Genomic DNA, 24665 nt, shown 5'->3' with positions numbered 1-24665 from the left:
AATACAATCCCTGAACATTTTCAAGTTATCTTAACATGCATTTTGAAACACGGTGATCAGTAACTTCGGCCTTCTATTGCACCCACCAACTAAACTGAGCAACTTACCGGGAATTCATTCACCAGGTTCCAACTGAGCTTTTGAGTGAGAAAGCGTGTGATACCGCATCCCTGCATAATCTGTGGCAGCTGTGCAGAATATCCAAATGTATCTGGCAACCAGAACTATTTAAAAAGATAATGATAAAGAGAAAGAGCATGTATATTATTACTGGTAACATTCTTCAGCCATGCAAATAGCTCAGAGTGCAGTTCATGCTGATATTGAGTTATGAAGGACCCCGACTTGTGGTGGTGTAAAGGATGGCACTAAAATAGGCCACATCCAAAAATACCAGAACCAAACAACTCTTGTTTGTTATCCAATGATACTCAATGGAAGGACCTGTGTATATATCAGCAGGAGGCTGTACCAATGGCCTTTTTATGAGGTCAGGCTTTACGCATTTTGAGGATGGGGCAAACTCAGATGCAACAATGAAATATAATCACACAGAGGAACAGCTACATGGGCAGGCTACCACAGGGTCACAGGACCCACAAAATTAAAGCTGAATAAGACATAGCTTGTAATGCTAAATCTCAAATCTTAATTTTATAAACCAATGTGGCATTTCTGTATCATTTCACCAATTCATATACAATTGTTCAAAAATTTAACCTAGCTTGACGGCCAATTGATGAGCCCTATTGCCTGAATCAATGCATCAAGTATAATAACCTAAATTATCACCGTTACCAAAATAAAGACTATTGCCTCAGGTGATAAAGGAAGAAATGCAAGTTAATGGTGGTAACAAAAGAATATTCAGAATGCTTTATTAAAGTATGAAAAAGTTCTCGAATGATAAAGAAGACAGTTGACACTTACATTATTCCATGTGTTAATTTAAAGTACACAGTAACTCAGTAAAACAAGTCAGAAGTATAAATATCATCATACCCAGTAAAAACACATGCAGGACATGTAGTTCAAGAAAGACGGCTAAAGATGCCAATCATAACAGAAGAGTCACTGAGGAATGAATCACAACTATCACATGGCAGAGAAAGACAGAACCATGTTAGTTGATATTAAGCCAATAAACATAAGGAAACATTGTAAACATGAGTAAGTCTGTTTCCTCAGAAAATCTCCTCCAACTCTTAGAGAAGACTTGATTTTACTACAAAATACAACATAAAATTATGGCTTTTTATGACGAAAGTAGAATTTGACTGATTACTTGGAGATCAGCAAACACAAATTTCAGTTTGGTTTGTCAGGATGATTTTACAATCAGTAGTGGTATCTTAAAGCATTGCAATGTCATCTTGTGTCCATTTTGAAACTCAGAGTGGTTTTAGAAATTGTGTTGGAGGAAAGAGTTACTCACATTCGGACATGGGGTGGCTACATAAGTAAATAAGTAACTATTTAAACCAAACATGCTTAGCTATGTAAGTTCACTCAGCTAATTAAGAGGGACCCCCGGAATGTCATTTAAAACGGCTATTTGGTCCTCACTGAAATTAATCTTATGCAGTTTGTCCACAGCAGAAAATGGACAGTTACAATATTAACAATGTTAAACTATTTTACTTTGAAAATTCCTTTTGATGATTCATTTTTATTCTGTAACTATGTAGGAATCACTGTCTAACAAAGGCCTTATTGCTATTCCAAATACTCACCTCACAGCAATGCTTCCCAAACTCTTGTTGGAAGAACCTTTGACCCTGAAGGAATTGTCGCACCATGGATTCACCAGAAGGGAGATTTCCATCCTGCAAAACTTGTACATTAGTGCACCCTACTGGTTGAATTTGTGACTGCTTCATAACCCAAGTAAAACAGAAATACAACCAACACCAACAAAATAGGAGCAGTGACAAGATAGATTGAACACTTGTTCAGCAAATACAACCATTCATTTCTTTATGGTTGAAGAGTGTTGGGGACTAATGTTCAATTGGCAATCAAAACGTAGGTACTAGGTTCCATTTGAACCTAATATTCTGATCCCCAATCCCTTCTGTCATCAAAGATAATCACTTACACACCTGACATTCTCTTGTCTTCTCACATTAGCTGTTAATTGCTCAACCCATGCCTTTGTTGCTGCCAGATATGATTATTCCAATGTTATCCTGGCTAGCCTCATTCGCTTAGTCTCAATCCTTCCCATCTCCACAATACCCTCCAGTCTCATAACCCAGCGAGATCTCTTGTACTCCTCCAATTCTAATCTCTTGCACAAACCTGACTTTCAACATTCCATCAGTAACCATGTATTCAGCTGCTGAAAGCTGTACACTCTGAAATTCCCTTCCTTAACTGTATTCAATCTTGCGCGATATCAACAATGAAACCCAACATTACGTCCAGTGTACTAGCACTGCCTTCAGATATTTGACGAACAGAATGCTTGATGACAAAGATCAAACCTGGCACCAAGTTCCTGGAATGCCAGTCTGTATATTACCTGTTCTTCAGGCCACTTTGTCCACATGCCTGGCTTCCAAAGCAAGCTCTCAACTCCTATCTTTGTCAAAAAAAAGGCTAAGGAAATACTTTAGAGACATCTTCAAAGCGTTCCTGGAAAAAAATGCAGTATTACTGACTACTGTAGCCCAAGACGGACCAAACTGAAAAGAAGCATCCACAAAGGTGGCAAATAATTTCAGTGTCTCCAACATGCCAGGTGGAGGTCAAGCACAAACAGCAGAAGGAGCAAGTGAAAAACTCAGCATCCCATCCACCTGCTTCTTCAAATAATACGCCACATCTGTGGCATGGTGTGTGGATCCTGTAGTGAACTGTTTGGTTACCTGATTCTACGACTAGGTATCACTGTTTCAGAAGAAGAATCACTCATTTAAGACTGAAATGAAGAGATTTTATTTTCTCTGAGGTCATGAATTTTTTGAACTCTCTTCTTTGAAAAGTGGTGGAAGTAAAGATTTTAAATCACCTTTAAGGCAGCGTAGATAGATTCATGATAAGCAAGGGGTGAAAGGTTATCAGAGTTAGGTATGAATGTGGAGTAATCAGATCTACAATGATTTTATTGAAAGCCAGAGTAGACCAGAGGGGCCAGGTGGCCTAGACCTGCTCCTAATTCATATGACTACAGGAATGACATGGATTGGGACCTGAATCTTGAAGGGTACAAGACGTTTGGGAATGACAGGAAAGTAGGAAAAATTGGAGGGGTGGCTCTGTTAATTAATGATGCTATTAGCACCATAGAGAGGGAACGACCTAAGTTCAGGAAACCAAGATATGGAAACAGTTTGGGTAGAAATGAGAAACAGTAAGTTACTTTTATGTGAATTATGGACAGGCCCTCTAATAGTAACCACACAGTATGGTGCAGTATAAAGGAAGAAATAATGAGAGCTTGTCAGAAAGGCATGCCGAGAATCATGAGAGATTTTAATCTACATACCAACTGGAAACATCAGATGGGCAAAGGGTAGATTAGATGATGAGTTCATAGAATGTTTTCAGGATAGTTTCTTAGAACAGACTGGAGCCAATCAGACAGCAGGCTGTAGAATCACAGAATCAATGAGTTAGGGTGAATTAATGATCTCATGGCGTGGATGCCATTAGGTAGCAGCAATATTAACATAATTGAATTTTACATTCAATTTAACGGAGAGAGGAGTGGATCTGAGATTACTTTTTAAAATTTAAATAAGGTCAATTATGAGGGCATGAAAGCAGAGTAGGTTAAAGTTAATTGGCAAGTCAGGTTAAAAGATAGATGCAATAGAGATGTAGTGGCCACATTTAAGGGGGTATTTCAGAGTACTCAGATTAGATACATTCCAATCAATGGACCTAGCATCCATGGCTAATCAGAAATGTTAAAGAAAGTACCAAACTGAAAGAAAAAGCATACAGTTGTGTAAGGGCAGTGGCAGGTCTAAAAATTGAACAGAATTTTAAAAAACAGTAAGAAAATGACTAAAAAATATAGAGGCGACAAATTAGAATACAAGAGAAAGTTAGACATAATTTAAAAACAGATAGTAGGATCGTTCAAATACTTAAAGAAGAGCAAGTAAAGTGAGCGCTGGTTATACAGAAAGTGAGACTGTAGAACTAATAATGTAAAATGAGGAAATGGCAGATAAAATGAACAGGTATTTTATACTTCACTATAGAGGATAAAAATAATATTCCACATGCAGCAATAAATCAGGAAATGGAAGGGAGGGAAGAACTCAGGAAAATTACAATCACCAGAGAAGTGGTATGTAGTAAATTGTTAAAATGACAGGCCAACAGTGTCTGGGTCCTGCAGTTTTAAAAAAAGTGGCTGGATGAGATATTTGATGCATTGGTTTTAATTTTTGAAAACACTACCCTTGATTTTGGGAGGGTCACATTAGATTAGAGCAACAAATTTAACTTCTTCATTCAAAAAGGAAAGGAGATAGAAAGCACAAAATTACAGCACAGTTAACTTAACATCTCTCATTATAAAAATGTTGGAAGCTGTTTTGAAACAAGTCAAAGCAAGGCACCTGTATAAGTTCAAGAGGATCAGGCAATGTCATCCCAATCTATTGGATTTATTCCGACGAGGTAACATATGCTGAGGATAAAGGGGGAACCGGTCGCTGGAATGTACTGAGGTTATTGTGGGAAATCAAAACTCATGGTGCAGGGGACAACATAATGGTATGATACTGATTTGGCATTGGTTGGTAAAAAGAAAATAGAAAGCAGACACAAGACCTAACCAGAGTTTTGTAAAGCTTCATCAGAACATCTTAGCTTTTGTACTCTGCCCTTCCTTTTAATTATAAAGATCAGGACTTTTTATTCTTTTATTAACATCTTTGTCAATCTATCCTGCCACAGTCAGTAACTTGTGCCCAGGACCCTTTGCAACTGCAGCCTCTTTAGAATTGTAAGCTTTAATTTGTAGAATAGAACAGAATAGAAATTTATTGCCATGTGTACTTTTACATGAAAAATACAGTGAAAAGCTTTTTAAGTTGTCACACCACAATGCCTACATTAATTGCCTCTTTATATTGTCTCTTCTCATTTTTCCTACCAAACCGAAACCTACTTTTGTGCAAAACATCTCCTGTATGACACTTCATCAAATGCTTTTTGACAATCTAATCACTCCACATTCACCTTACTACCCACAAGTTCAAAAACTAACAGCTTTGTCAAACCTGATCCTCTTTCATTAATCTATGGCAAATCTGCATAATCATGTTATGATTGTCTAAGCACCTTGTTGTCACATCCCTAATACTAGAATTTAGCATTTCCCTCATACTGATGTTAGGCTTATGAATCAACAGTTCTCTCTATGTCTCTCCCCATTTCTTGATTTGCCACTGTAAAATCCACAGGGAGTGCTTCAGAAATAGGGAATTCTGGAAAAGCAATGGATCCATGCAGTTTAATTATCCATATCAATGACTGGAAAATTTAGGGTGGATAAATAGATACAAATAAACTGAATCAAATTCTGAGGTAATGATTAACAAAGAGCTTTCCCTGTTGGAGATGAAAAGTTCAAGGAATGGATTTGTAGTAAACTTATTTGCTATTACCAAGATAAAAAATAACTTTTGTAATCGAAAGACAATTGCGTTGTGTCTTTTGGCAAATCTATGATGAATCCTACATTTAATTGCTGTGAAGCAGAAATATTAAATAACAGTGTTGTGCAGTGAATTGAAAGAAGCATATTGTACCTTTTTGTATTCATTCATGGGATATGTGGCTCACTGGTTGGTGCATAGATTACTGCCTATCCCAGTTGCCCTTGAGATGATGATTTTGAGCTGCCTTCATCTGCAGTCCATTTTGTGTAGAGATACCACAATGCCATTTGGAGGGGAGTTCTACAATCTTTGAACCCAGTGGCACAGTGGAACAGTGATTTATTTCCAAGTCAGGATGGTGAGTGGCTAAGCGAGAAACTTGCAGGTGGTGGCATTCCATGTATCTGCTGCACTTGGCTTTCTAGATGGTAATGGTAATGGGTTAGGACGGTACTTCTTAAGGAGCCTTGGTGAATTTCTCCAGTGCACCTTGGGCGTGGTACACAATACTACTACTGAGTGTTGGTGGTGGAGGGAGTGAATGTTTGTGTATGTGGGCTACTTTGTCCTGGATGGTATTAAGCTTCTTGAGGGTTGTTGGAGTTGCACTTATCCAGGCAAGTGGGAATATTCCATCACAGTCCTGATTTGTGCCTTGTAGATAGCGGACACAGGCTGGAGACTCAGAAGGTCAGTGACTCGCTGCAGTATTCCTAGCCTCTGAAATAATATGGTTGGACCAGTTCAGTTTTTGGTCAATGGTAACCCCCAGGATGTTGATAGAGGGGGATTCGGTGATGGTAGTGTCAGTGAATATCTTGGGACAATGGTTAAATTCTCTTTTGTTGAAGGTAATCACTGCCTGGCACTTGTGTGGCACGAATGTTACTAGATACTTGTCATCTCAAATCTGGATATTGGCCCAATTGTTGCTGTATTTAAACATGGAATGCTTCAGTATCTGATGTTATGTGTCTCACAGCTTATGAAAGACTAATGAAAGAGTTGAAATAATATGCAGCACCTTGTCATATGTCAGAAGTGTTTCCCATGTAACACATGACTCTGAAGGCCTTTTTTGTACATAGCCATAAATCACAACGAAATTAGTAATCAGTTAAATTGGTTTCAGTGTTGCTGATTCTGGTAGAAATGTTAGTCAGGTCACTGGCAGGTCAAATGTTCTTCTTTACACCTCATCCAAAGGATTGCAATTGAACATATAAATTAGTAGCAGGAGTGAGCCCTTGGCCTCACTGAGACTTAAGACGCTAAAATGGAGGAGCAGACAGAAATAGGCCAATCAGCCCTTCAGCTCTGCTCTGCCATTTCAGCCCCAAATATTCCTAATATCCCAACCTCTACAGCCCTTTGTGGTAAAGAATTCCACAGATTAACCACCCTCTGACAGAAGAAACTCCTCCTCATCTCTATTTTAGATGGGCAATTCCTTACTCTGACATTATGGTCTTTTGAAATTAAAAAGCTTTCTCTCAATAATGTACATATACTGTCAGCCTATCTATGTTCTCAAACCTAGGAATGGGAAAAATAACCTCTCAAATTTCTGGATTTGGGGTTACCACTGGAGGCAAGGTGACATTTAATGTAACGTGGCTAGGCAGGGACATGCAGTGCTTTCTAAATCAAAAGATCTGATACTTTACCATTTCCACCCAGGTACCTCCCACCATGACAAACTGTCCCTTCTCAGCGAACTCCTTGATTTGTGTGTATAAGTCTGGATAACAGTTCTTTACCCACTCCAACTGCTGTGCCTGTTAGAAAGTGAAAGGAAATGATAACAGTTCATATTCATCATCTATCAGTGAACTCTTTAAGCACTTAAATCCAAAATGTAACAACAAAAAGAAAGAATTTACATTTATATACTAACTTTCACGTTCTCTAAAACTCCAGAGCGCTCCTACAACAACTGGTATTTGTACAGCACCTTCAATACAATAAAACAGCCTAAAGCACAACAAAAATTGAAACAAAGTCAAAGAAGGAAACATTCGAAGGATGTGAAAGCTTGGTTGAAGAGACAGATTTCAAGTATATCTTGAAGAAGAAAGGAAGAAGAAACAGGTTTACAGGAGACTTCCAGAGCTTAGAGTCTAGATGACAATCAATGGAGGGGGAGGAAAAGGAGCGAGGTGGGATGGAGATATGCAAGAGGCCAGAGTTCACGGATTGTTGCAGAAAGAGGTTATAGACATGGGTAGCGCAAGGCCACAGAGGATTTGGAACAGGAGATTGAAAATTTGAGAATTGAAGCAATGCTGGACCAGGACCAATGTATTTATGTCTATGATAAACATGCAAACAAGGAACAAGAGGGGGCCACTCAGCCCTTCAAGCCTGCTCCACTGTTCAATGAGATTATGGCTGATCTGATTTTAACATCAACTCTACAGTCCTGCATATCCCCAGTTATTTTTCATCCTCTCAGTGATCAAGAATCTATTTCTCCTCTGCCTTAAAAATATTTAAAGATTCTCACCCTCCGTGTTTTGAAGAAAGGAATTCCAAAAACTCTCAAACCTCTGAGAGAAAGAAGACGTTTCCTTATCTCTATTTTAAATGGGCCACCCCTTTTTAAACTATGACCTTCTGGTTCTAGACTCTCCCACAAGAGGAAGCATCTTTTCAACATCCATCCAGTCAAGGTGCCTTAGGATCTTAAATGTTTCAATTAAGTCACCTCTGACTCTTTCAGGTATTAGTCTAGTGAACTGTTTCCAACACACTAACTTCTTTCATAAGTATGGTGACCAGAAATGTACATAGTACTCCTAGTCTCATAGTACTGCAGTCTCACCAATGTCCTGTATAACTGAAGCTTACTCCCTACTCTTACAGTCAATGCGCTTGCAATAAAACATAACATTCAACTGGCTTTCCTGACTACTTGCTATACCTGCATGCAAACCTTTTATGACTCATGGACTAAGATTTCTCTGCATTTCAGAGTGTTGCAACCTCTCACCATTTAGATTTTATTATTTATGCCAAAATGGACAAATTCAAACTTCCCCACATTATACTCTATTTGCCATATCTTTCCCCACTCACTTAACCTATCCATATTCATATCATAGAATCATCATATCATAGAATCCCTAGTGTGGAAACAGGCCCTTCGGCCCAACAAGTCCACACCAACCCTCAGAGCATCCCACCCAGACCCATCAGCCTATAACCCACCTAATCTACACATCTTCCTTTGTAGGCTCCTTATGTCCTCTTCACAACTCACTTTCCTACCTTTGTGTCGTCAGCAAATTTACTCCCATACCTTTGTTCCCTTCATCCAAATCATTTATAAATAGCAATAAGACAGCATGGAGCTGGGGGAACACAGCAGGACAAGAAGGGTCCCGAGCTGAAACATCAACTTTCCTGCTCCACTGATGCTGCCTGGCCTGCTGTGTTCCTCCAGCTCCACACTGTGTTATCTCTGACTCCAGCATCTGCAGTTCTTGCCATCCCATTTATATACAGCAAACCTTGTTTTAACTGGCACGCTGTGAACCGGCAGTCTCAATAAATTGGCAAAAATTATATCCTGGTGGTTTACTGCATTATCGTTATCTCCGTGATGTCTGAGTAGTCAATGGAGGGTGTGAGTGAGAAGGCTCTCTGACGTTAAGTTTTAAGGGAAAGTTGCATTATTATTTAAGTGATTTATACTGTAAATAAAGCATAATAATGATGGGCATATCCCCTGCATTACATTTAAATTATTTAGTGTGTGTTTTATATTGATTATGTGGTCCCCTTAATCAACCAGAATATTTGATCAACCAGCACACACCTGGTCCTAAAAGTGCTGCTTAGTAAAAGGTTTGCTGTACGTTATAAAGAGCTGAGGACCCAGCATCGACCCCCGTAGCATCTTGCCAAGCCTGAAAAAGCCTCACTTATTTCTACTCTCTGCCTTTTGTTAGCCAGTCAATCTTCTATCCATGTTAATATATTACTCTCAACACCATAAACTTTTATTTTTTGAGTTAACCACAGTACTGTATCAAACTCCACTGTGGCTGAAAGTGAAAGGTGCATATTTCAAAAGTGGAAGCATTTTAACAGTGCAGCTCAAGATGAATAATCAGTCTAAACCATTCAGACACCAGTGTTTTTGTATTAAAAATAAAAAAAGTAATGCAGTGTGAAACATCAGTGACCATGGAGATGGAAATGGTAACGTTGTATAGTACTGAAGACCAGAGCTGGACAAAATTACAGCATGGGTTAGAAGGCTGTCACAGAGGGACCCTGAAATAAGGTGGAGTACATTTTATTCTGTGCATTGTGTGTCAGGGGATACAGAATGGGGCTAGTACCAGGCTATGGAAATTGAGTAATTCCAAGTTCAAGCATAATGGATGGTGAGAAGAACATTTGAAAGGATATGTCTCCAAGCAACGAATACATGGATAAGGGTTTTGAAAATGGAGAAGAAGAAGTGGGGACAAAACAGGACACTATAATGAAAGCAACAAGGAATCTAGGATGATGGTTAGATGGAATGGAAATTCATAACTACCACTAGCACTGTGTCAGCAGCTAGTGTCCATGAAAAGACAGCTGTGTATGTAAGACCACTGACATTAACGAGGAAGAAAAGAAAACAAGAGGGTGTGCAGCAGGCTGTCAGTGTGCTGTCACCTATTTTGAGCTATGGCTGAAGATCAATTTCACCCACATAATCCCAAGTGAAGATCTAGCACAAGGTAGATGGGATGATTGGCCAATGGGCCTCCTATGATTCTGTAACTTCTAGGAGCTGTAATCATCCCATTTGTAAAGAGTGCAACAATACATGCTCAGGCTCAAAAAAGAGGGACACCAGCTGGGAAGAGCTATCTCTGAGGAGAGCACAATATGTGTGACTGCTTTTACAAGTGACGAAAAGAGGGAGAATAAGGGAAAAACTGTAGATAGGGTAGGGTATCAATGTACCAATGTACCTTAATTCCAGTGAAACCTTTAGAAGGAGCCAATAAATTCAAAGACAGCTTTTAAGGCAGGGAAATTAAATTTGAGAGGACTGCAGTTATTTCTTTTCATTATAAATGGCTAATTACATTATTAAAGGTCAAGGAAAATCACCTGCCAACTCTTAACCAACTGTATAGGACTAAATTTGGCAAAAATTTACTTCTGGATGAAAATGCTAACATAGGAATACAAATTTCTGTGGCTGGAATTAATGGCTATTTTAATGAACCTTTATCAATTTGAATAATTATATTCAATCTGGAATCATTGCCTCAAATTTATTTTGCTGTAATTTTTAGTTTTGTGAAGGTGCCAGTTTAAGGAATTCTATGAATCAAGTTTTGTGGCATGCACATTAGTTCTGCTTTATAGGCCAAGTACAAAAGCTTAATGATGAGGCAGAAAGGCAGCACGGAAAGTGAGGAAGCACTCCAGATCAAAGACAGAGCAGTCCTGAAAGACCAAATGACCAGCTCCCTCTCTAAAGTACTGTGTCCTTTTGAGCCCAAAGACACACATCGAGAATCAGCCTGTTCAGCCACAAGCAGAGCTGTGGCATAAACTCACGGCCCTGAACAGACGTCATTCTCAAATTGAGGGAGAGCCGATAATGACCGGCTAAGTAGGTAGTATCGTAGCTTACCCCACCATGTGTAACATTCATGCTGAGCTCAGCCACAGTGGAGAGAAAGTCTACATAGACTTTAGAAACATGTAATTATTAGTAATAAAACAAACACAACGAATTTTGAGAATAGATGTGAGGTTTTATACTATCAGAAATTAAAACAGACACTCTCACTGCCAGAACACGTACACCAAGAGACACCTCATTTTGAGATATGCCTGGTATTGCTCTTGTTGCCTGCCTGCACTCTTCATTGAGCCAGAGTGGTATGCAGTGGCATGATGGAATTGGTAGTATGGAGGATATGCTGGGCCTTGAGGTTACAGATTGTATTTGAAAACAATTCTGCTCAGGCTGATGGCCCATCGCACCTCAGTGGATATCCTATCTTGAGTTGCTAGATCAGTTTGAAATGTATGCATTCAGCATAGTGATATTGTCATACAACAGGAAGGAGGGTAACTTCAATATGAAGGTAGGGCTTGCTCTTCACAATGACTATGTACTGGTGCAGTCATGGACAGGTGCATCTGCGACAGGTAGACTGGTGAGATTAAGGAAGTTTTTTTTTTCTTGTTGGTTCCCTCACTCCTTGCCGCAGATCCAGGCTAGCAGTTATGCCCTTGAGAATTTGGTCAGCAGTGTTGCTGCCAGGCCACTCTTAGTGATGGACAATAAAGTCCCCAACTGAGAGCGCATTCTGTGCCACTGTCACCCTTAGTACATCCTCCATGTGGTATTCAACATGCAGGAGAACTGATTCGTCAGATGAGGGGTGACAGTGCATGGCAATCAGCAGGAGTTTTCCTTGCCCATGATGGGCCTAATACTGTGAGTTTTTAAATGGGATCCCGAATCAACATTGATGACTCCCAGTGCAGCTCCCTCCTGACTGTAAATCACTGTGCTGCTATTTCTGGTGGATCTGTCCTGTTAGGAAGAGGGGTCTTACCCAGGGATGGTAACAGTGGTGTCTGGGACTTTGTATGATTCCTTTGAGAATGACATTATCAGCTCTCCCAATTTTTGCACAAGATCCTGGATGTTAGTAAGGAGGACTGTACAGCATTGACAGGGCTATTGTGTGCCATTGTCATTTATGGTGCACTGGTCAACACTGGATGGTCTGCCCAGTTACATTTCTTTCATAAACTTAGCAGCAGCTAGTTAAATTGAGTAACTTGCTAAGCTATTTCAGAGAATAATCAAGGGATAACCACATTACTGAGCATGAAATTCTACCATGCCACGATCATTTCACCAAGAAGCTCCCTTACCATGAGGTTATTGATTAATTCTGTCACACTGCTCATTACAAGGCATGGATTACCCCACTCCCTAGTTGGGTCTAGAATTTACTGATCTAAGAAAGTGTCCCAAATTCACTCTGTAAATTCATTTTCCAGGATACCTTTGCCAATCTGACTAGTCCAGTCTACATGAAGTTTTAAGTGACCAAAGATCATTAATGGCATCTTTCTTCAAGATCCTGTTCATTTATCCTTGTCCACTCTGTCCTATATTATAATTACCGGTAGTCACCTATAATCTATTCTCACAACTGACTTCTTACATTTCTTGTTTTTTATCTCTACTCGAACTGATTCAACATGTTGCTCCTTCAAGCTAAGGTTATCTCTCACTACAATACTAATGATGTCCTGAAATAACAGAGCTACACCACCACCATTCCCTAGCATTAGGTCTTTTCAGCATTCCAGTCCTAACCTTAGTCATTTTGCAACCATGTCTCAGTAATGGCTATCAGGTCATATATTTATTTCTATCTGTGGTAATGATTCAACCATTTTGTTATGAATGCTCTGTACATTCAGATGCAGGAACTTTAACTCTGTTTTTATACCATTTCTGCTGTCTAAACTAACTCTAATCAATTCCAAGAACCTACAGAACATCCCCACCAAAGCTAAACAAATGGATGAAAGCGTCACACATGCTACAACATCAGCCTGGGGCTATGATTAAAGCTGATTAAAGTTGTTTCCTTCTGAAGACAAAATTGGAAAGACAAAATCAGAGAAACATCCAACAAAGTCCACACATTTGAACTTCCTATTTGCTGTTTACACTGCAGTTAACAGGGGATTGTGACGAGACCTGCACTCCTGACTGATTGTGTGTGTGCATGTCAAGCAGTGTGTGTGTCTGTCTGGGTGTGTGCGTGCATGCGTGTGCATTGAAGACAAAACAGCAACATTAAAATTACCTCACCACACATCTCACCTGTGAGCAAGTAAAGATAAAGTTTGGGTTTTTCTCCATAAGGCGAAGTGTAGATACCCAGCTCCTAGCACATTTTCGAATAGTCTCCTCATAAGGCCACAACCAAGCTGTTTAACAAAAAAGTCATTAAAATACTAAATCCAATCACATACAGTAATTGGGAACAAGCAACAGTCCTTTCATCTCCTTTTTCCTGGACTTCCATTCAACTAGATCAGGGGTGATTTGTAAGACTCTTTACGCCATTTCCAACGTCTATTCTGTGACCTATAATGTCCTTATCTAACAAAAATCCATCCTTCTCATTTCTGAAAATTTCAATTGGTCCCTATTCCAAAAGCTTTTAGGGAGATTATTCTAATCTCAATTATATAAAGAAGTGTTTCCTGACATCACTACTGATTGACCTGGCTGTAACTTTAAGATTGCATCCCTCTTGTTCTAAATTCCCCACAAAGGAAACAGTTTTCCTCTATCCAACCCACAACCTTAATAAATACCTTTGCATCTTCTATATTCAAGGGAATACAAGCAGGGCATACAGTCAAATCTAATGTACTATCAATATCTTGAATCTGGAACTCACTGCCTGTAAGTGTGGTAGAGGCAGAAACCCCCATTATATTTAGATGTGCACTTGCAAAGCCAAGGCATATAAGGCAATGGGCCAAAGGCTGGAAAATGGGATGAGAATAGTAAGGTATAACACAGTGTGGAGCTGCAGGAACACAGCAGGTCAGGCAGTATCAGAGGAGCAGGAAAGCTGATGTTTCAGGTCAGGACCCTTCTTCCCTCAGGAGGGAGGAGGACAACTTCATCAAGGTGGGCATCTTTAGAAGCGGCTTTGTAAGGTGGTTGTTTTTATCTGGAGTGGACGATGGGCTGAAGGGCCTTTTTCTGTGGTGTAAATCTCTATGACTCTGTGATAAGTAAAAGGATACAGAGCTGTTAATTTATTTACTTAGTCTCTTAAAGAGGCCCTTAAGCATCAGCTTGATGGGCCAAATAACTTTCCTTGTGCTTTAAGATTCTATGGGTTAGATTTTAAGAGGAAATTCTTTATTCATTCATCAGATGAGGGCATCGCTGGTTAGGCCAGCATTTATTGCCCATCCCTAATTGCCCAGAGGGCAGTTATGAGTCAACCACATTGCTGTGGGTCTGGAGTCACGTTGACCAGACCAGAAAAGGATAGCAGTTTCCTTCTCTAAAGGACATTAGTGAACCCGATGGGTTTTTCCGACAACCAGCGAAGGAGTCGTGGTTATCATCAGACTCTTAATTCCAGATATTTCTGAATTTAAATTCCACCAGCTGCCATAGCAGGATTTGAACCCAGGTCCCCAGAACATTACCTGGGTCTCTGGATTAACAGTCCAGTGATAATAGCACTAGGCCATTGCCTAACAATAACGGCTCGGCAGCTGTTTCACATCTTTCCAAAGTTATACTTTCACAGAGCTCAGTGAAAAACTTTTAAAAATCAGGAGAAGCAAAACAGATTGCCATCTTACAATCATTTGTTTTATATTCTCACATAGAGAAACAATCTATTCCTATATCACTGTGAAGAATGACAGTGAGATTCAATGCAGCAAAACTAAGGGTATATTTACAGAGTTGCTCTTTATTGCAACAAGGTGATCTTGCAGATGATACCACTCACTATCACTAGCGTGGATTGGCAGCAGTCTGTACCACTTATAAAATACACTTCTGACATCACCTTTCAAACTTGCGACCTCCAATACCTAGAAGATCAACGACAGCAGATACATGGGTACACCACCACTGCAAGTTCCCCTTCAATTCACACACCATCGTCACTTGAAAATATATCATCATTTCTTCACTACTGTTGCGTCAAGATCCTGGAAATCCCTCCCTAATGGCACTGTTGGTGCCCTGCACCACACAGACTGCAGCGGTTAAGAGCTAATAATTCCAAAGGTTTTTGCAAAGTGAAAAGAGAAAGATTATTTCTCTTGGTTGGAGGATCAATAATTAGAAAGAAACTTGCATTAATGTAGTACCTTTCACAATTACCAGACATCTAAAAACAAATTACAGCCAAAGAAGTACTCTGAGGCATAGCAACTGTTCTAGGAAACTTGCCTACCAATTGCACACAGTAGGATCCCACAAGGAGTGTTGCAATAAAGACCAGCGAATTTTAGATGTTGGCTGAGAGATATTTATTAGCCAGGACACCAGGAGAGCTCCCCTGGTCTTTTCCGAGTCCTGATACAGGAACATTTGCCTCTAACTGAGAGGGCAGGCATGGCTTGGTTTTACTATCTCATACCCTCAGCCTAGATTCAAAACACATGGGCCTACAGGCATGGATTACAGATTGACTGCAACACCGCTAGTGCACCAGCAGTCATTTCTACCTGTATGTACTATAGAATTGTGCTTGGTGTCCTGCACTGGCTTTTGATTAAGCAATGCCACAAATTCAAAATTTTCATCCTCATTTTCAAATCCCTCCATAGCTCTGCCCCCTCCCATCCTCGAGCTCCACAACTGCTGAAATACCTGCATTCCACCAATGTTGACCTTTTGCTCCTTGCTCATTTTAATTGCTCCACCAATGGTGGCTTTGCACTCAGCCATCAAAGATCTAGACCCTGGAATTCCCTCCCTCAACCGCTTTTTACAACTTTACAATGGTGCTTGAATCTACGTTTCCAAGAAAACATACAGTCATTTGCACTACTATCTTCTTTTCTGATTTGGAACCAAATTGTGTTTAATAATGTTCTTATTTATATATGGACCATCTGAACCAGTGATTTATATTTTTAGTTAGTCAGGTTCTATGACAGCAGTGATGTGTTCCAATTTTAAACTACTTTGACTGAGGTTGTAACATAATTGAAGCAATCAAAATAATTCATATATAGAACTAAATACTTTGGATGCAATGCAGGCTGTAGACTATTCAAGGGTTTAAATGGTCTGGACACTGAATAATAGATATATCTCAGTGACTACAAGGTTACAATAAGGGGATAACAACGAAATAAGTTGTGTAAGCAGAGACCATTATTGACACTGAAATGTAAACTCTAGTTTCTTTTCAATGACTGACTATATGCTGATTTTCTCTGACCTGTATCAATGTGGCAATATCCCATTGCATGCACTGTATGCTGACTCTTGCCATTCTCTTGCTGAAGAAAATCGCTAGCCAATCTGTGAACTTCTGCAAATGTGCTCCTGTCTTCCACATCACAGGCATTCACCATCTTATTGGCAGTGTACAATGCTTGATAGCTACGCTGATTTTCAATGCCGAGGTGCTGGAGAGAGTAGGGGATAAAAGAGGGAACAAATAGTACAAAAAGCTTTAAAACTTCATAATGTGTTACTGCTAAAATCACGACTACGTCTACAGAATGTCCTGAAGTTAGTTTAATGTCTTATCCAAAACACTGCATCTCTAGCAATGCAACATTCTGTTAATACTGCACTGAGTTGTCAGACTAAATTGCATGCTGAAATCTCCAGAGCAGGAAGTGAACCCACGAACATTTAACCAAGAGGTGAGTCACAGCTAACAACAGGTTTATTTTTGCTCTCATCAATGGGGGGAAAATGTAATTAATTTCTTGAATTAAAAAGATACAACAATGGTTCAAACCAAGACTTACAGACAATGGAAACCATTTCAGCCCAAACTAGAGTAACAGTTTCGGTTACGTACTGCTATCAAGGTCTGGACTAAATTGTGGTACATGCTTAAACAGGGGCCAAGATCTTAATATCCTGGAAGATTTGAATTTTTGCACTAAAAATGGTTCAGTTCACATTTCTATGTTGACAGATTTTTAAACTTAAAAATAAATTAAAGTGAGATTATGCCTGAGTTTCCAAAAAAGTGAAGGGTCACATATCCCAAAATGACCTCTTCCCTCCTCCAACGTTCAGGGACATGGGAGCCCGTGATCAATCTGAATGCTAAACTTGTATATTTGTGCCCTAAAAGATCAGAATGGCTTTGGTATGCAGAAATCTATGGATATTTCCTAAAAGAGAGCCCTTTTAAACTTTACATGACAGTGCTTTCTGCTCCTATAAATGTTGTTTTCATTAAATGCTTCAGTTTCCCTGACTAACCGATAGAGGTGAGTACAATAACACATAGCCGTACCTTTGCAATGTCAGAGAGGATCTCGAAGTCAATCAGCAGCTCATGAACGTCTCTGTTGAAGACAACCAGCTCAGCTCTGTAGAGAGTGAAATTGCGGTTCGGATCCGGGGCTGAAATCATCGAGCCCTTCCCTGCTCCAAATAATCCATTGCACGCCAGTTCCACATACAGCTCCAAGCTGCAGATAGTATGCAAATATACCTGTCTGCAGTAAATGCAACTCTGGACAACTACAGGCATCACAATCATTGGCAGAAGCTAGTAGGTATGTCCATGGAACATCATTTACTAAATGAACAAATCACAGGTTGCAAACAAGCACAAAGTTCACCCTGCTATTACAAAATGCTCCAACGACTTTCCTTCCTCCTTCCCCTCGATAACCTGGTCATGATTAACAAAACGAATTTCCCAAATTCATAGGAGAAAATCACGACCAGCCTCTAACTGAGATTACATCTAACTCGTGCCAAGACTGGGACCAAAATTCACCCATAGTAGTAAAATTATACATGTTAAAAATGTACCCTACTCTGAGGTATTAAGATAACAAAAATTCTTCTCTACAGAATGCTTAAAGTATTAAGATAATGGTAATTTGTGTTTAACATCAAAAGGGGAAACAGAAGCCTTTTGCAGAGACAAGGACAGAGACAACAACAGGAAGACAGCAGAAAGACAGAGACAAAAAGACAGCATGGAAAAGAGTGAATGGAAAAGACAGTGTAACAGGCACACCAGAGGGACAGAAAAAGAGACAGTGAGAAAGAGAGACAGGCAGACAGACAGAGAACATAAGAGAATTCTCAGAAGCAAAATGAGAATTTGGAAGAACTCTAAGGGGAAATGTTTGTTAGTTATGGTATGTTCCAAGAGATAAACTCATTCATTCTGAAATACTCTTTACAAGAAAGGTTATGGAACCAATTGCAAGAGAATACAGAGTGGACAACAGCCTAAAATATGAAAATGTATGAAAGCTAACCTGTGAGGTTCTTCATCTGTGAGTTTCTCTGTCAGGACATAGCTGATCTTCTCCCCTTCTTTGGTCAGTCCCTGATGGCATAATTAATTTTAGATGATTAAACCATTACGTTTTAAAGAAATTCTTCTTACTTACTTGATATTTAGGCTTTAATAAAGATTCAATGCTCGAATTTGTAACTACGTAACTGTACCTGATATTATTCCTGTACCCTATCCTATACCATCCTTCCCCGATATCCAGATCCAAACAACCACCTGGTGTTACAGAACCTAAATGTTGCCGAAAAGACAGAGATGTTGCCAAAGCTTAGCAAAGCAAAGGAATATGTTCAAACCTTATGCCTCTTCTCAATTCTCTGGAAGTATGGGGAAGTTTATAGTTCCCTGTTATATTCTCCATGGCAACATCTTGGCCAAGCACAACGAGCTTGCCAACCAATCCCTTACACAGAAATTGCTGTGATCATTTGAAATTTGGCTCTCTTGTGTTTGGCCCATGCACAAGACAAAAAGTTTCAATAATGTGTTTCTCTCTTAAGCACCATTTGAGTATCCTGATCCAGCAGACATAAAGAAGGAACAACATTCTACTCTTGATTTCTATGCGCTAGCCACTTCTTCTGGTCATAATTTCAACCAAAACCATTAATTTGCTCTTTTCATACTTCCACAATTTCACTATTAATACTAAATACAGGAAGTCATATTGTTTGATACCGGGATAGTAATGAGTGAGTCTTTCCACATATGTTCAAATAGCTAGAATATCCACAAGTATCCAGAATGTTCTAGAAGGCAATAATGGCATTCTTGGCAAGACATACACCAGAGGAAATGGTGCACCGTGAAGTAGTGAGATTTACAAATGATTAAATATATTGAAATCTTTCTCCTGCATGCAGAGTTAGCACACAACAAAATGAAACACACAAACTAACAGGCCTTGACTTGCTCAACTCTGTGAATCACTTCTCTATAGAGTTCTCCCATCATTCTCATTTTGTTTCTGAAAATTCTCTTATCTTCTCTGTATGTCTGTCTCTCTCTCTCTCTCTCTCTCTGTATCTGATACTCTCTATCCCCTCTCTCTATATTTAGTACATATCCAGTTCTGAGGAAGGGTCACTGGACCCAAAATGTTAGCTCTGTTTTTTCCTTCACAGGTGCTGCCAGACCTGCTGAGCTTTTCCAGCAACTTTGTTTTTGTTCCTGATTTACAGCATCTGCAGTTCTTTCGGTTTTAACTCTCTATCCTCTCACTGCCTTCCATTCTGTCTCTCATTTTGGCTCGTTCTGCCTCTTTCCCTGTCATTGTCTTTGTCCCTCTCTCTGAATCACCCAATTCTCAATACCATAGGACATGCTCTGAGAAACTTATTACTCACATAGTGAGCCAACTTCCATCCATTCACTTTTGCCATTGGGCCCATGAACCAGAAATATATAGTTTAACCATGTGATTTTATATCACAAAATAGGGACACTTCATGCTTTACAAGATTCCTCTACTGGGTCAGTGTGTAATATATCAGCCACATCAAGGTAAGGGGAGGCGATGGCCTAGTGGTATTATCGCTAGACTGTTAATCCAGAGACCCAGATAACATTCTGGGGATGCAGGTTCAAATCCACCACAGCAGATGATGGAATTTGAATTCAATAAATAACTGGAATTAAGAATTTAATCATGAATGTGAATCCATTGTTGATATCATTAAAACCCATCTGGTTCACTAATGTCCTTTAGGGAAGGAAATTGCCATCCTTACCTGGTGTGGCTTACATGTGACTCCAGGCCCACAGCAATGTGGGTGAATTGTTAACTGCCCTCTGGTCAATAAATGCTGCCTAGCCAGCAACGCCCCCATCCCATGAATGAATATTTTTTTAGAAATCCAAACTAACTGCTTTTCTGATCAGTGAATAAAAACTGACCAATACACACCAACATTGGATACTTGATCTTCGTACTCATATCAAATATTGGGTGCATTTGAGACATAATCTTCTTGTGTGTTTGTTGGTAAAATTATTATTCAAAAAAAGTCTGTTTTTTTAATTGTTGTGAGTGCTTTAAGTCTATGATTACTCAACAATAGAAGATATTTGTTGAGTAAATATATCCGTGAGATTCATTTACATGTACTGAGTGCAAACAAGGAGAATTTTTTTATAGGATGTGAGGTATCTCTAGCAAGGTGAATACCTGTTGCCTATCCTAATGACCTTTCAGAAGATGGTAATGAGCCACTTTCTCGAACCGGTGCAGTCCATGTGGTGTAGGAACACCCCCAGTGTTGTCAGGAAGGAAATTCCATGATTCCATGAATGACAGTGAAGAGATGGTGAGATTGTTCCAACATGCTGTGTAGCTTGGGAGGAGGTATATTCCTGCATATTTGCTGCCCTTATCCTTGTAGACGGTAAAGGTCCCACTTTTGGAAGGCGTTGTTGAAGGAACCTTGGTGAGTTGCTGTAGTCCATCTTGTAAAGGTTACAGACTGCTGCCACTATGCACAGTTAGTGGATGGAGTGAATATTTAAGGCAGTCAGTGAGATGCTGGCCAAGCAGACCACTTGGTCCTGGAAGCTATCAAGCTTCTTGAATGCTGCTGGAACTCAGGCATCCAGGTAAGTGGAGACTTGAGGGAGTCATTAAAATTAATACACGTGACTAAAACAGTGTAATCAAAACTATAGCCATGCACAACAGCAAACATTAGACATTCCTGAGCTAAACAAGAGTTTTAATAAGGTGAGAGTGAATTTCTTAAAGAAAATTAAGACACTTTTAATTCAATACTCATTTATATTCTATATAAATTAGTACCAGACTCACCACACAAAATGCTGGGAATGCACAGCATCTGTGCAAGAAAAACAGTTAACATTTAATTAGTTTTCCCAGTTCTGGTGAAAGATCACAACCCGAAGCATTAATTGTTTCTCCTTCCATGAATGCTTCTGGAATGTTTGGGTTTTTTTCAGATTTCCATATTTAAGCTTCTACAGTATTTTGCTGTAGTCAATTTACCATACCTGTACTGGAATGCCATTTCTCCACACCATCGCTTCTCCATCGCTCTCCCACACAAAGTGCACTTCCTCACCTTTCCAAGCCTTTGGAATAGTCAGCATCACCCTGAACCAGGCCGTCCACCATCTACAGAAGAAAAGGTCAACTGTGACATTGAGGGAATTGGCATCATTTTAAATCTATGTACAAACTTCCCATTGTACAGAAGTAGCAGTTCCCCAGCACAAGAGAAAACATTTTTAATTTATAAAGATGAAATGAATGCAAACCAAATAAATAAAAGGAATAATTTGGGCGCAAGTAAACGAAACTGAACTGGACATCTACTTACTGGGTTTTCATTAACGCAAATTTTCAGTACAGAAAATTGTTTTAAAAATTAACTAAAAATTCCTCAAATCAAGCAGTTTACCTTCCCTTGTGTACTTACGTTGGTCCAAAGGAATCTCCAACCTTAGCAGGAATAAATTCTCGCGTCACAGCTTTCTCATACAGGATGCGCGAGGGTGCCAGAAAATAGGAAAGTGATTCAACAGGACAGCAAGCACCAAACAGCCTACAAGAAACAACGGGGGAGACCAGTACAAATTAATGCCACCCTCGGTATGCAAATCAAACAATATGATCATACTGTAGTGTGTCAAAAAAACAAACGCTAAACTGAATTATTACAATCCCGTTTCACAGAACACATACAGTGTATAATTATCACTGGACAGAGAGTTTGATCCTTTGAAGGAAGGTACCATAGACTGAGTAACCCAGAAGTCCTGGCTAATGCTACAAAAACATGAGTGCAAATCCCACCATGGCAGGTGGTGGAATTTAAACTCAATGAATAACTCTGGAATACAAAGCTTGCCTTAGCAATGGTGACCACATAACTATCATCAATTGTCATAAAAATCCAGTTGGCTCACTGATAACATCAGGGAAAGAAACCTGCCATCCTTACACAGCCTGACCCACATATGACTCCATATCCACAGCAAGATGTTTGTCTCTTAAATTCCCTCTCAAAGGGCTTAGCAAGCCACTCACTTATAAAAAAACCACAACAGAGAGAAAGAAAAAAAATCACTGTACGGGACACCTACACTGAATCGGCTGCAATGGTTCAAGAAGGCAATCTGTCATCACCTTCTTTAGGGCACTAGATGCTGGTGTTGACTGTGACGGTCACATCCCAAGAATAGCTTTACAAATAAATTGGACTTTTCCTTAGTGTTAGACAGGCAGGGTGTACTGGACAGGGAGTTCAACCCTTTCCTGAATTCACCAACAGAAAGATCACAGTACAGACAAACCACTTTGTTACTACAGTTTATTATAATCAATGGTGTCAAAAGAACTCAACCTCTTGAAGGGTATTTACTGTAAGTCTTCAAATAAAATGATGACCCAAGTACAAATAACCCTGTTTGGAAGGGTATTTATTGACAAGGTACATACAGAGCGCAGTTAGAGATTGTAGCTCTGGGCTATTGATTGTAGACAAAAGTGTGTATTCTCATTGTTACCATGAGCAAGGTTAGATTTATATAAATTTGGACTGTCATTTGAATTTACAGTGTGGTGCATTTGCAGGTACTGAATAGACAGAAAGAACACGTACATGCACTACACCTGTTTAAATGTTACAAAATAAATGTTGGCCATTCTCTGAGGACAATACCTTGACCAATCAGACCAACCTGCCTTGTTTCAAATTCAAACAAAGCTTGGCAGTTAGCAGTCTGTCATCATTAACTCGTGCACTCTCCATGGCAACACTTCTACCAATCAGAAGCCATTTGCCACATTCTCATACAGTACAAATGTTGTTGATTTCTATTGGGTATTTTTTGCAATTTGTCCTGATGTGTGGCATAGTGGCTCAGTGGTTAGCACAGCACCAGGGACGAGGGATCAATTCCATCGTCAGGCAACTGCGTGGAGTTTGCACATTCACCCCGTGTCAGCATGGGTTTCCTCCCACAGTCTAAAGATGTGCAGGTTGGGTGGATTGGCCATGCTAAATTGCCCCATAATGTCCAGGGATGTGTAGGTTAGGTGGATTAGCCATGGGAGATGCAGGGTTATAGGATAGGGGTGTGAGTCTGAATGGGATGCTCGTTGGAGGATCAGTGTAGATTCAACAGGCTGAATGGCCTGCTTCCACACTGTAGGGATTCTATGAGTGCAAGATGAAAAGCTTTGATAAAATGTGTCTTTTTTCAGCAACACTCAAGGGTGTTAGATATTGAATAGAATAGTAATTTATTGTCACGTAATTTCTACAAAATAAAATACAGTGAAGTATTTGAGTTGCCATACCATGGTACCTATATTAATAACTGAAGGTACAGGTAAGAAAAAAAATTAAAAACTATCAACAACAACCGAGGTGATGAGTTCTAAAAGGTCACAAACCTGAAATGCTAAGTTCGCCTCTCTCCATATGCCTGACCTGCTGAGATTTACTATCTTTGTTTCAGACTTCTAACATCTAAAGGAATGAAGGACTTGTATTATTGATAGCCCCCTTAATAATCTTTTATGTCAGAGTTTACGTAAGTTGATGATTGCAGTGTCGGATGGGCAAAGTGGGTTAGGGAGAGGTGCAGGAGGATGATGGAGCAGGTGGCAGCATGTTGTCTGAGGTTGGAATATTGCTGTTAATTGTGGGAAGGAACTGAGGATGTAATGTGAGTTGTTTGGTAGTGTGGTTTGGAATTTGAAAGAAGTGCTTGGTAGTTATGTCTGTGTGTTATAGTTGGCGATGAGCTGAGGGTGGCTGTTTGAGGAAGGACTCAGTGGGTGTGTGAATGGTCTGTTTTATGATATGAGAGTTGAGGGCTGGTGAGTTGTGGTGTGCTAAGGCTACAGTTACCAGGGGAGGGCAGCAGTTAGAGATATGTAGGATGTTACTGAGTGTTTAGGGTTGAGAGGAAGGGGGTGGTGTGTGCATGTTTTGCAGTTGGTGATAGTGAGAAGAGCATA

The 24665-nt window shown here is 39.7% G+C and overlaps 1 protein-coding gene across 1 annotated transcript in view; it reads right to left on the bottom strand.

Annotated features, from left to right (window-relative positions):
* Positions 1-24665, bottom strand: part of man2c1 (mannosidase, alpha, class 2C, member 1) — a 96882-nt gene that overhangs the window by 46893 nt on the left and 25324 nt on the right. The window contains exons 2-10 of the mRNA XM_048617022.1: positions 22114-22239; positions 21686-21809; positions 18645-18715; positions 17660-17837; positions 16619-16808; positions 13504-13610; positions 7292-7402; positions 1734-1826; positions 108-224 (exon numbers count right to left, since the gene is read on the bottom strand). Of these exons, the coding sequence (XP_048472979.1) occupies positions 108-224; positions 1734-1826; positions 7292-7402; positions 13504-13610; positions 16619-16808; positions 17660-17837; positions 18645-18715; positions 21686-21809; positions 22114-22239 (1117 nt within the window). The remainder of the gene's footprint in view (positions 1-107; positions 225-1733; positions 1827-7291; positions 7403-13503; positions 13611-16618; positions 16809-17659; positions 17838-18644; positions 18716-21685; positions 21810-22113; positions 22240-24665) is intronic.

The sequence above is a fragment of the Rhincodon typus genome, chromosome 36 (genome assembly GCF_021869965.1).
Source record: "Rhincodon typus isolate 14 chromosome 36, sRhiTyp1.1, whole genome shotgun sequence".
In the NCBI taxonomy this organism is placed as follows: domain Eukaryota; kingdom Metazoa; phylum Chordata; class Chondrichthyes; order Orectolobiformes; family Rhincodontidae; genus Rhincodon; species Rhincodon typus.
The sequence above is the reverse complement of the archived record's forward strand: the minus strand, read 5'-3'. Positions and strand labels throughout refer to the sequence as shown.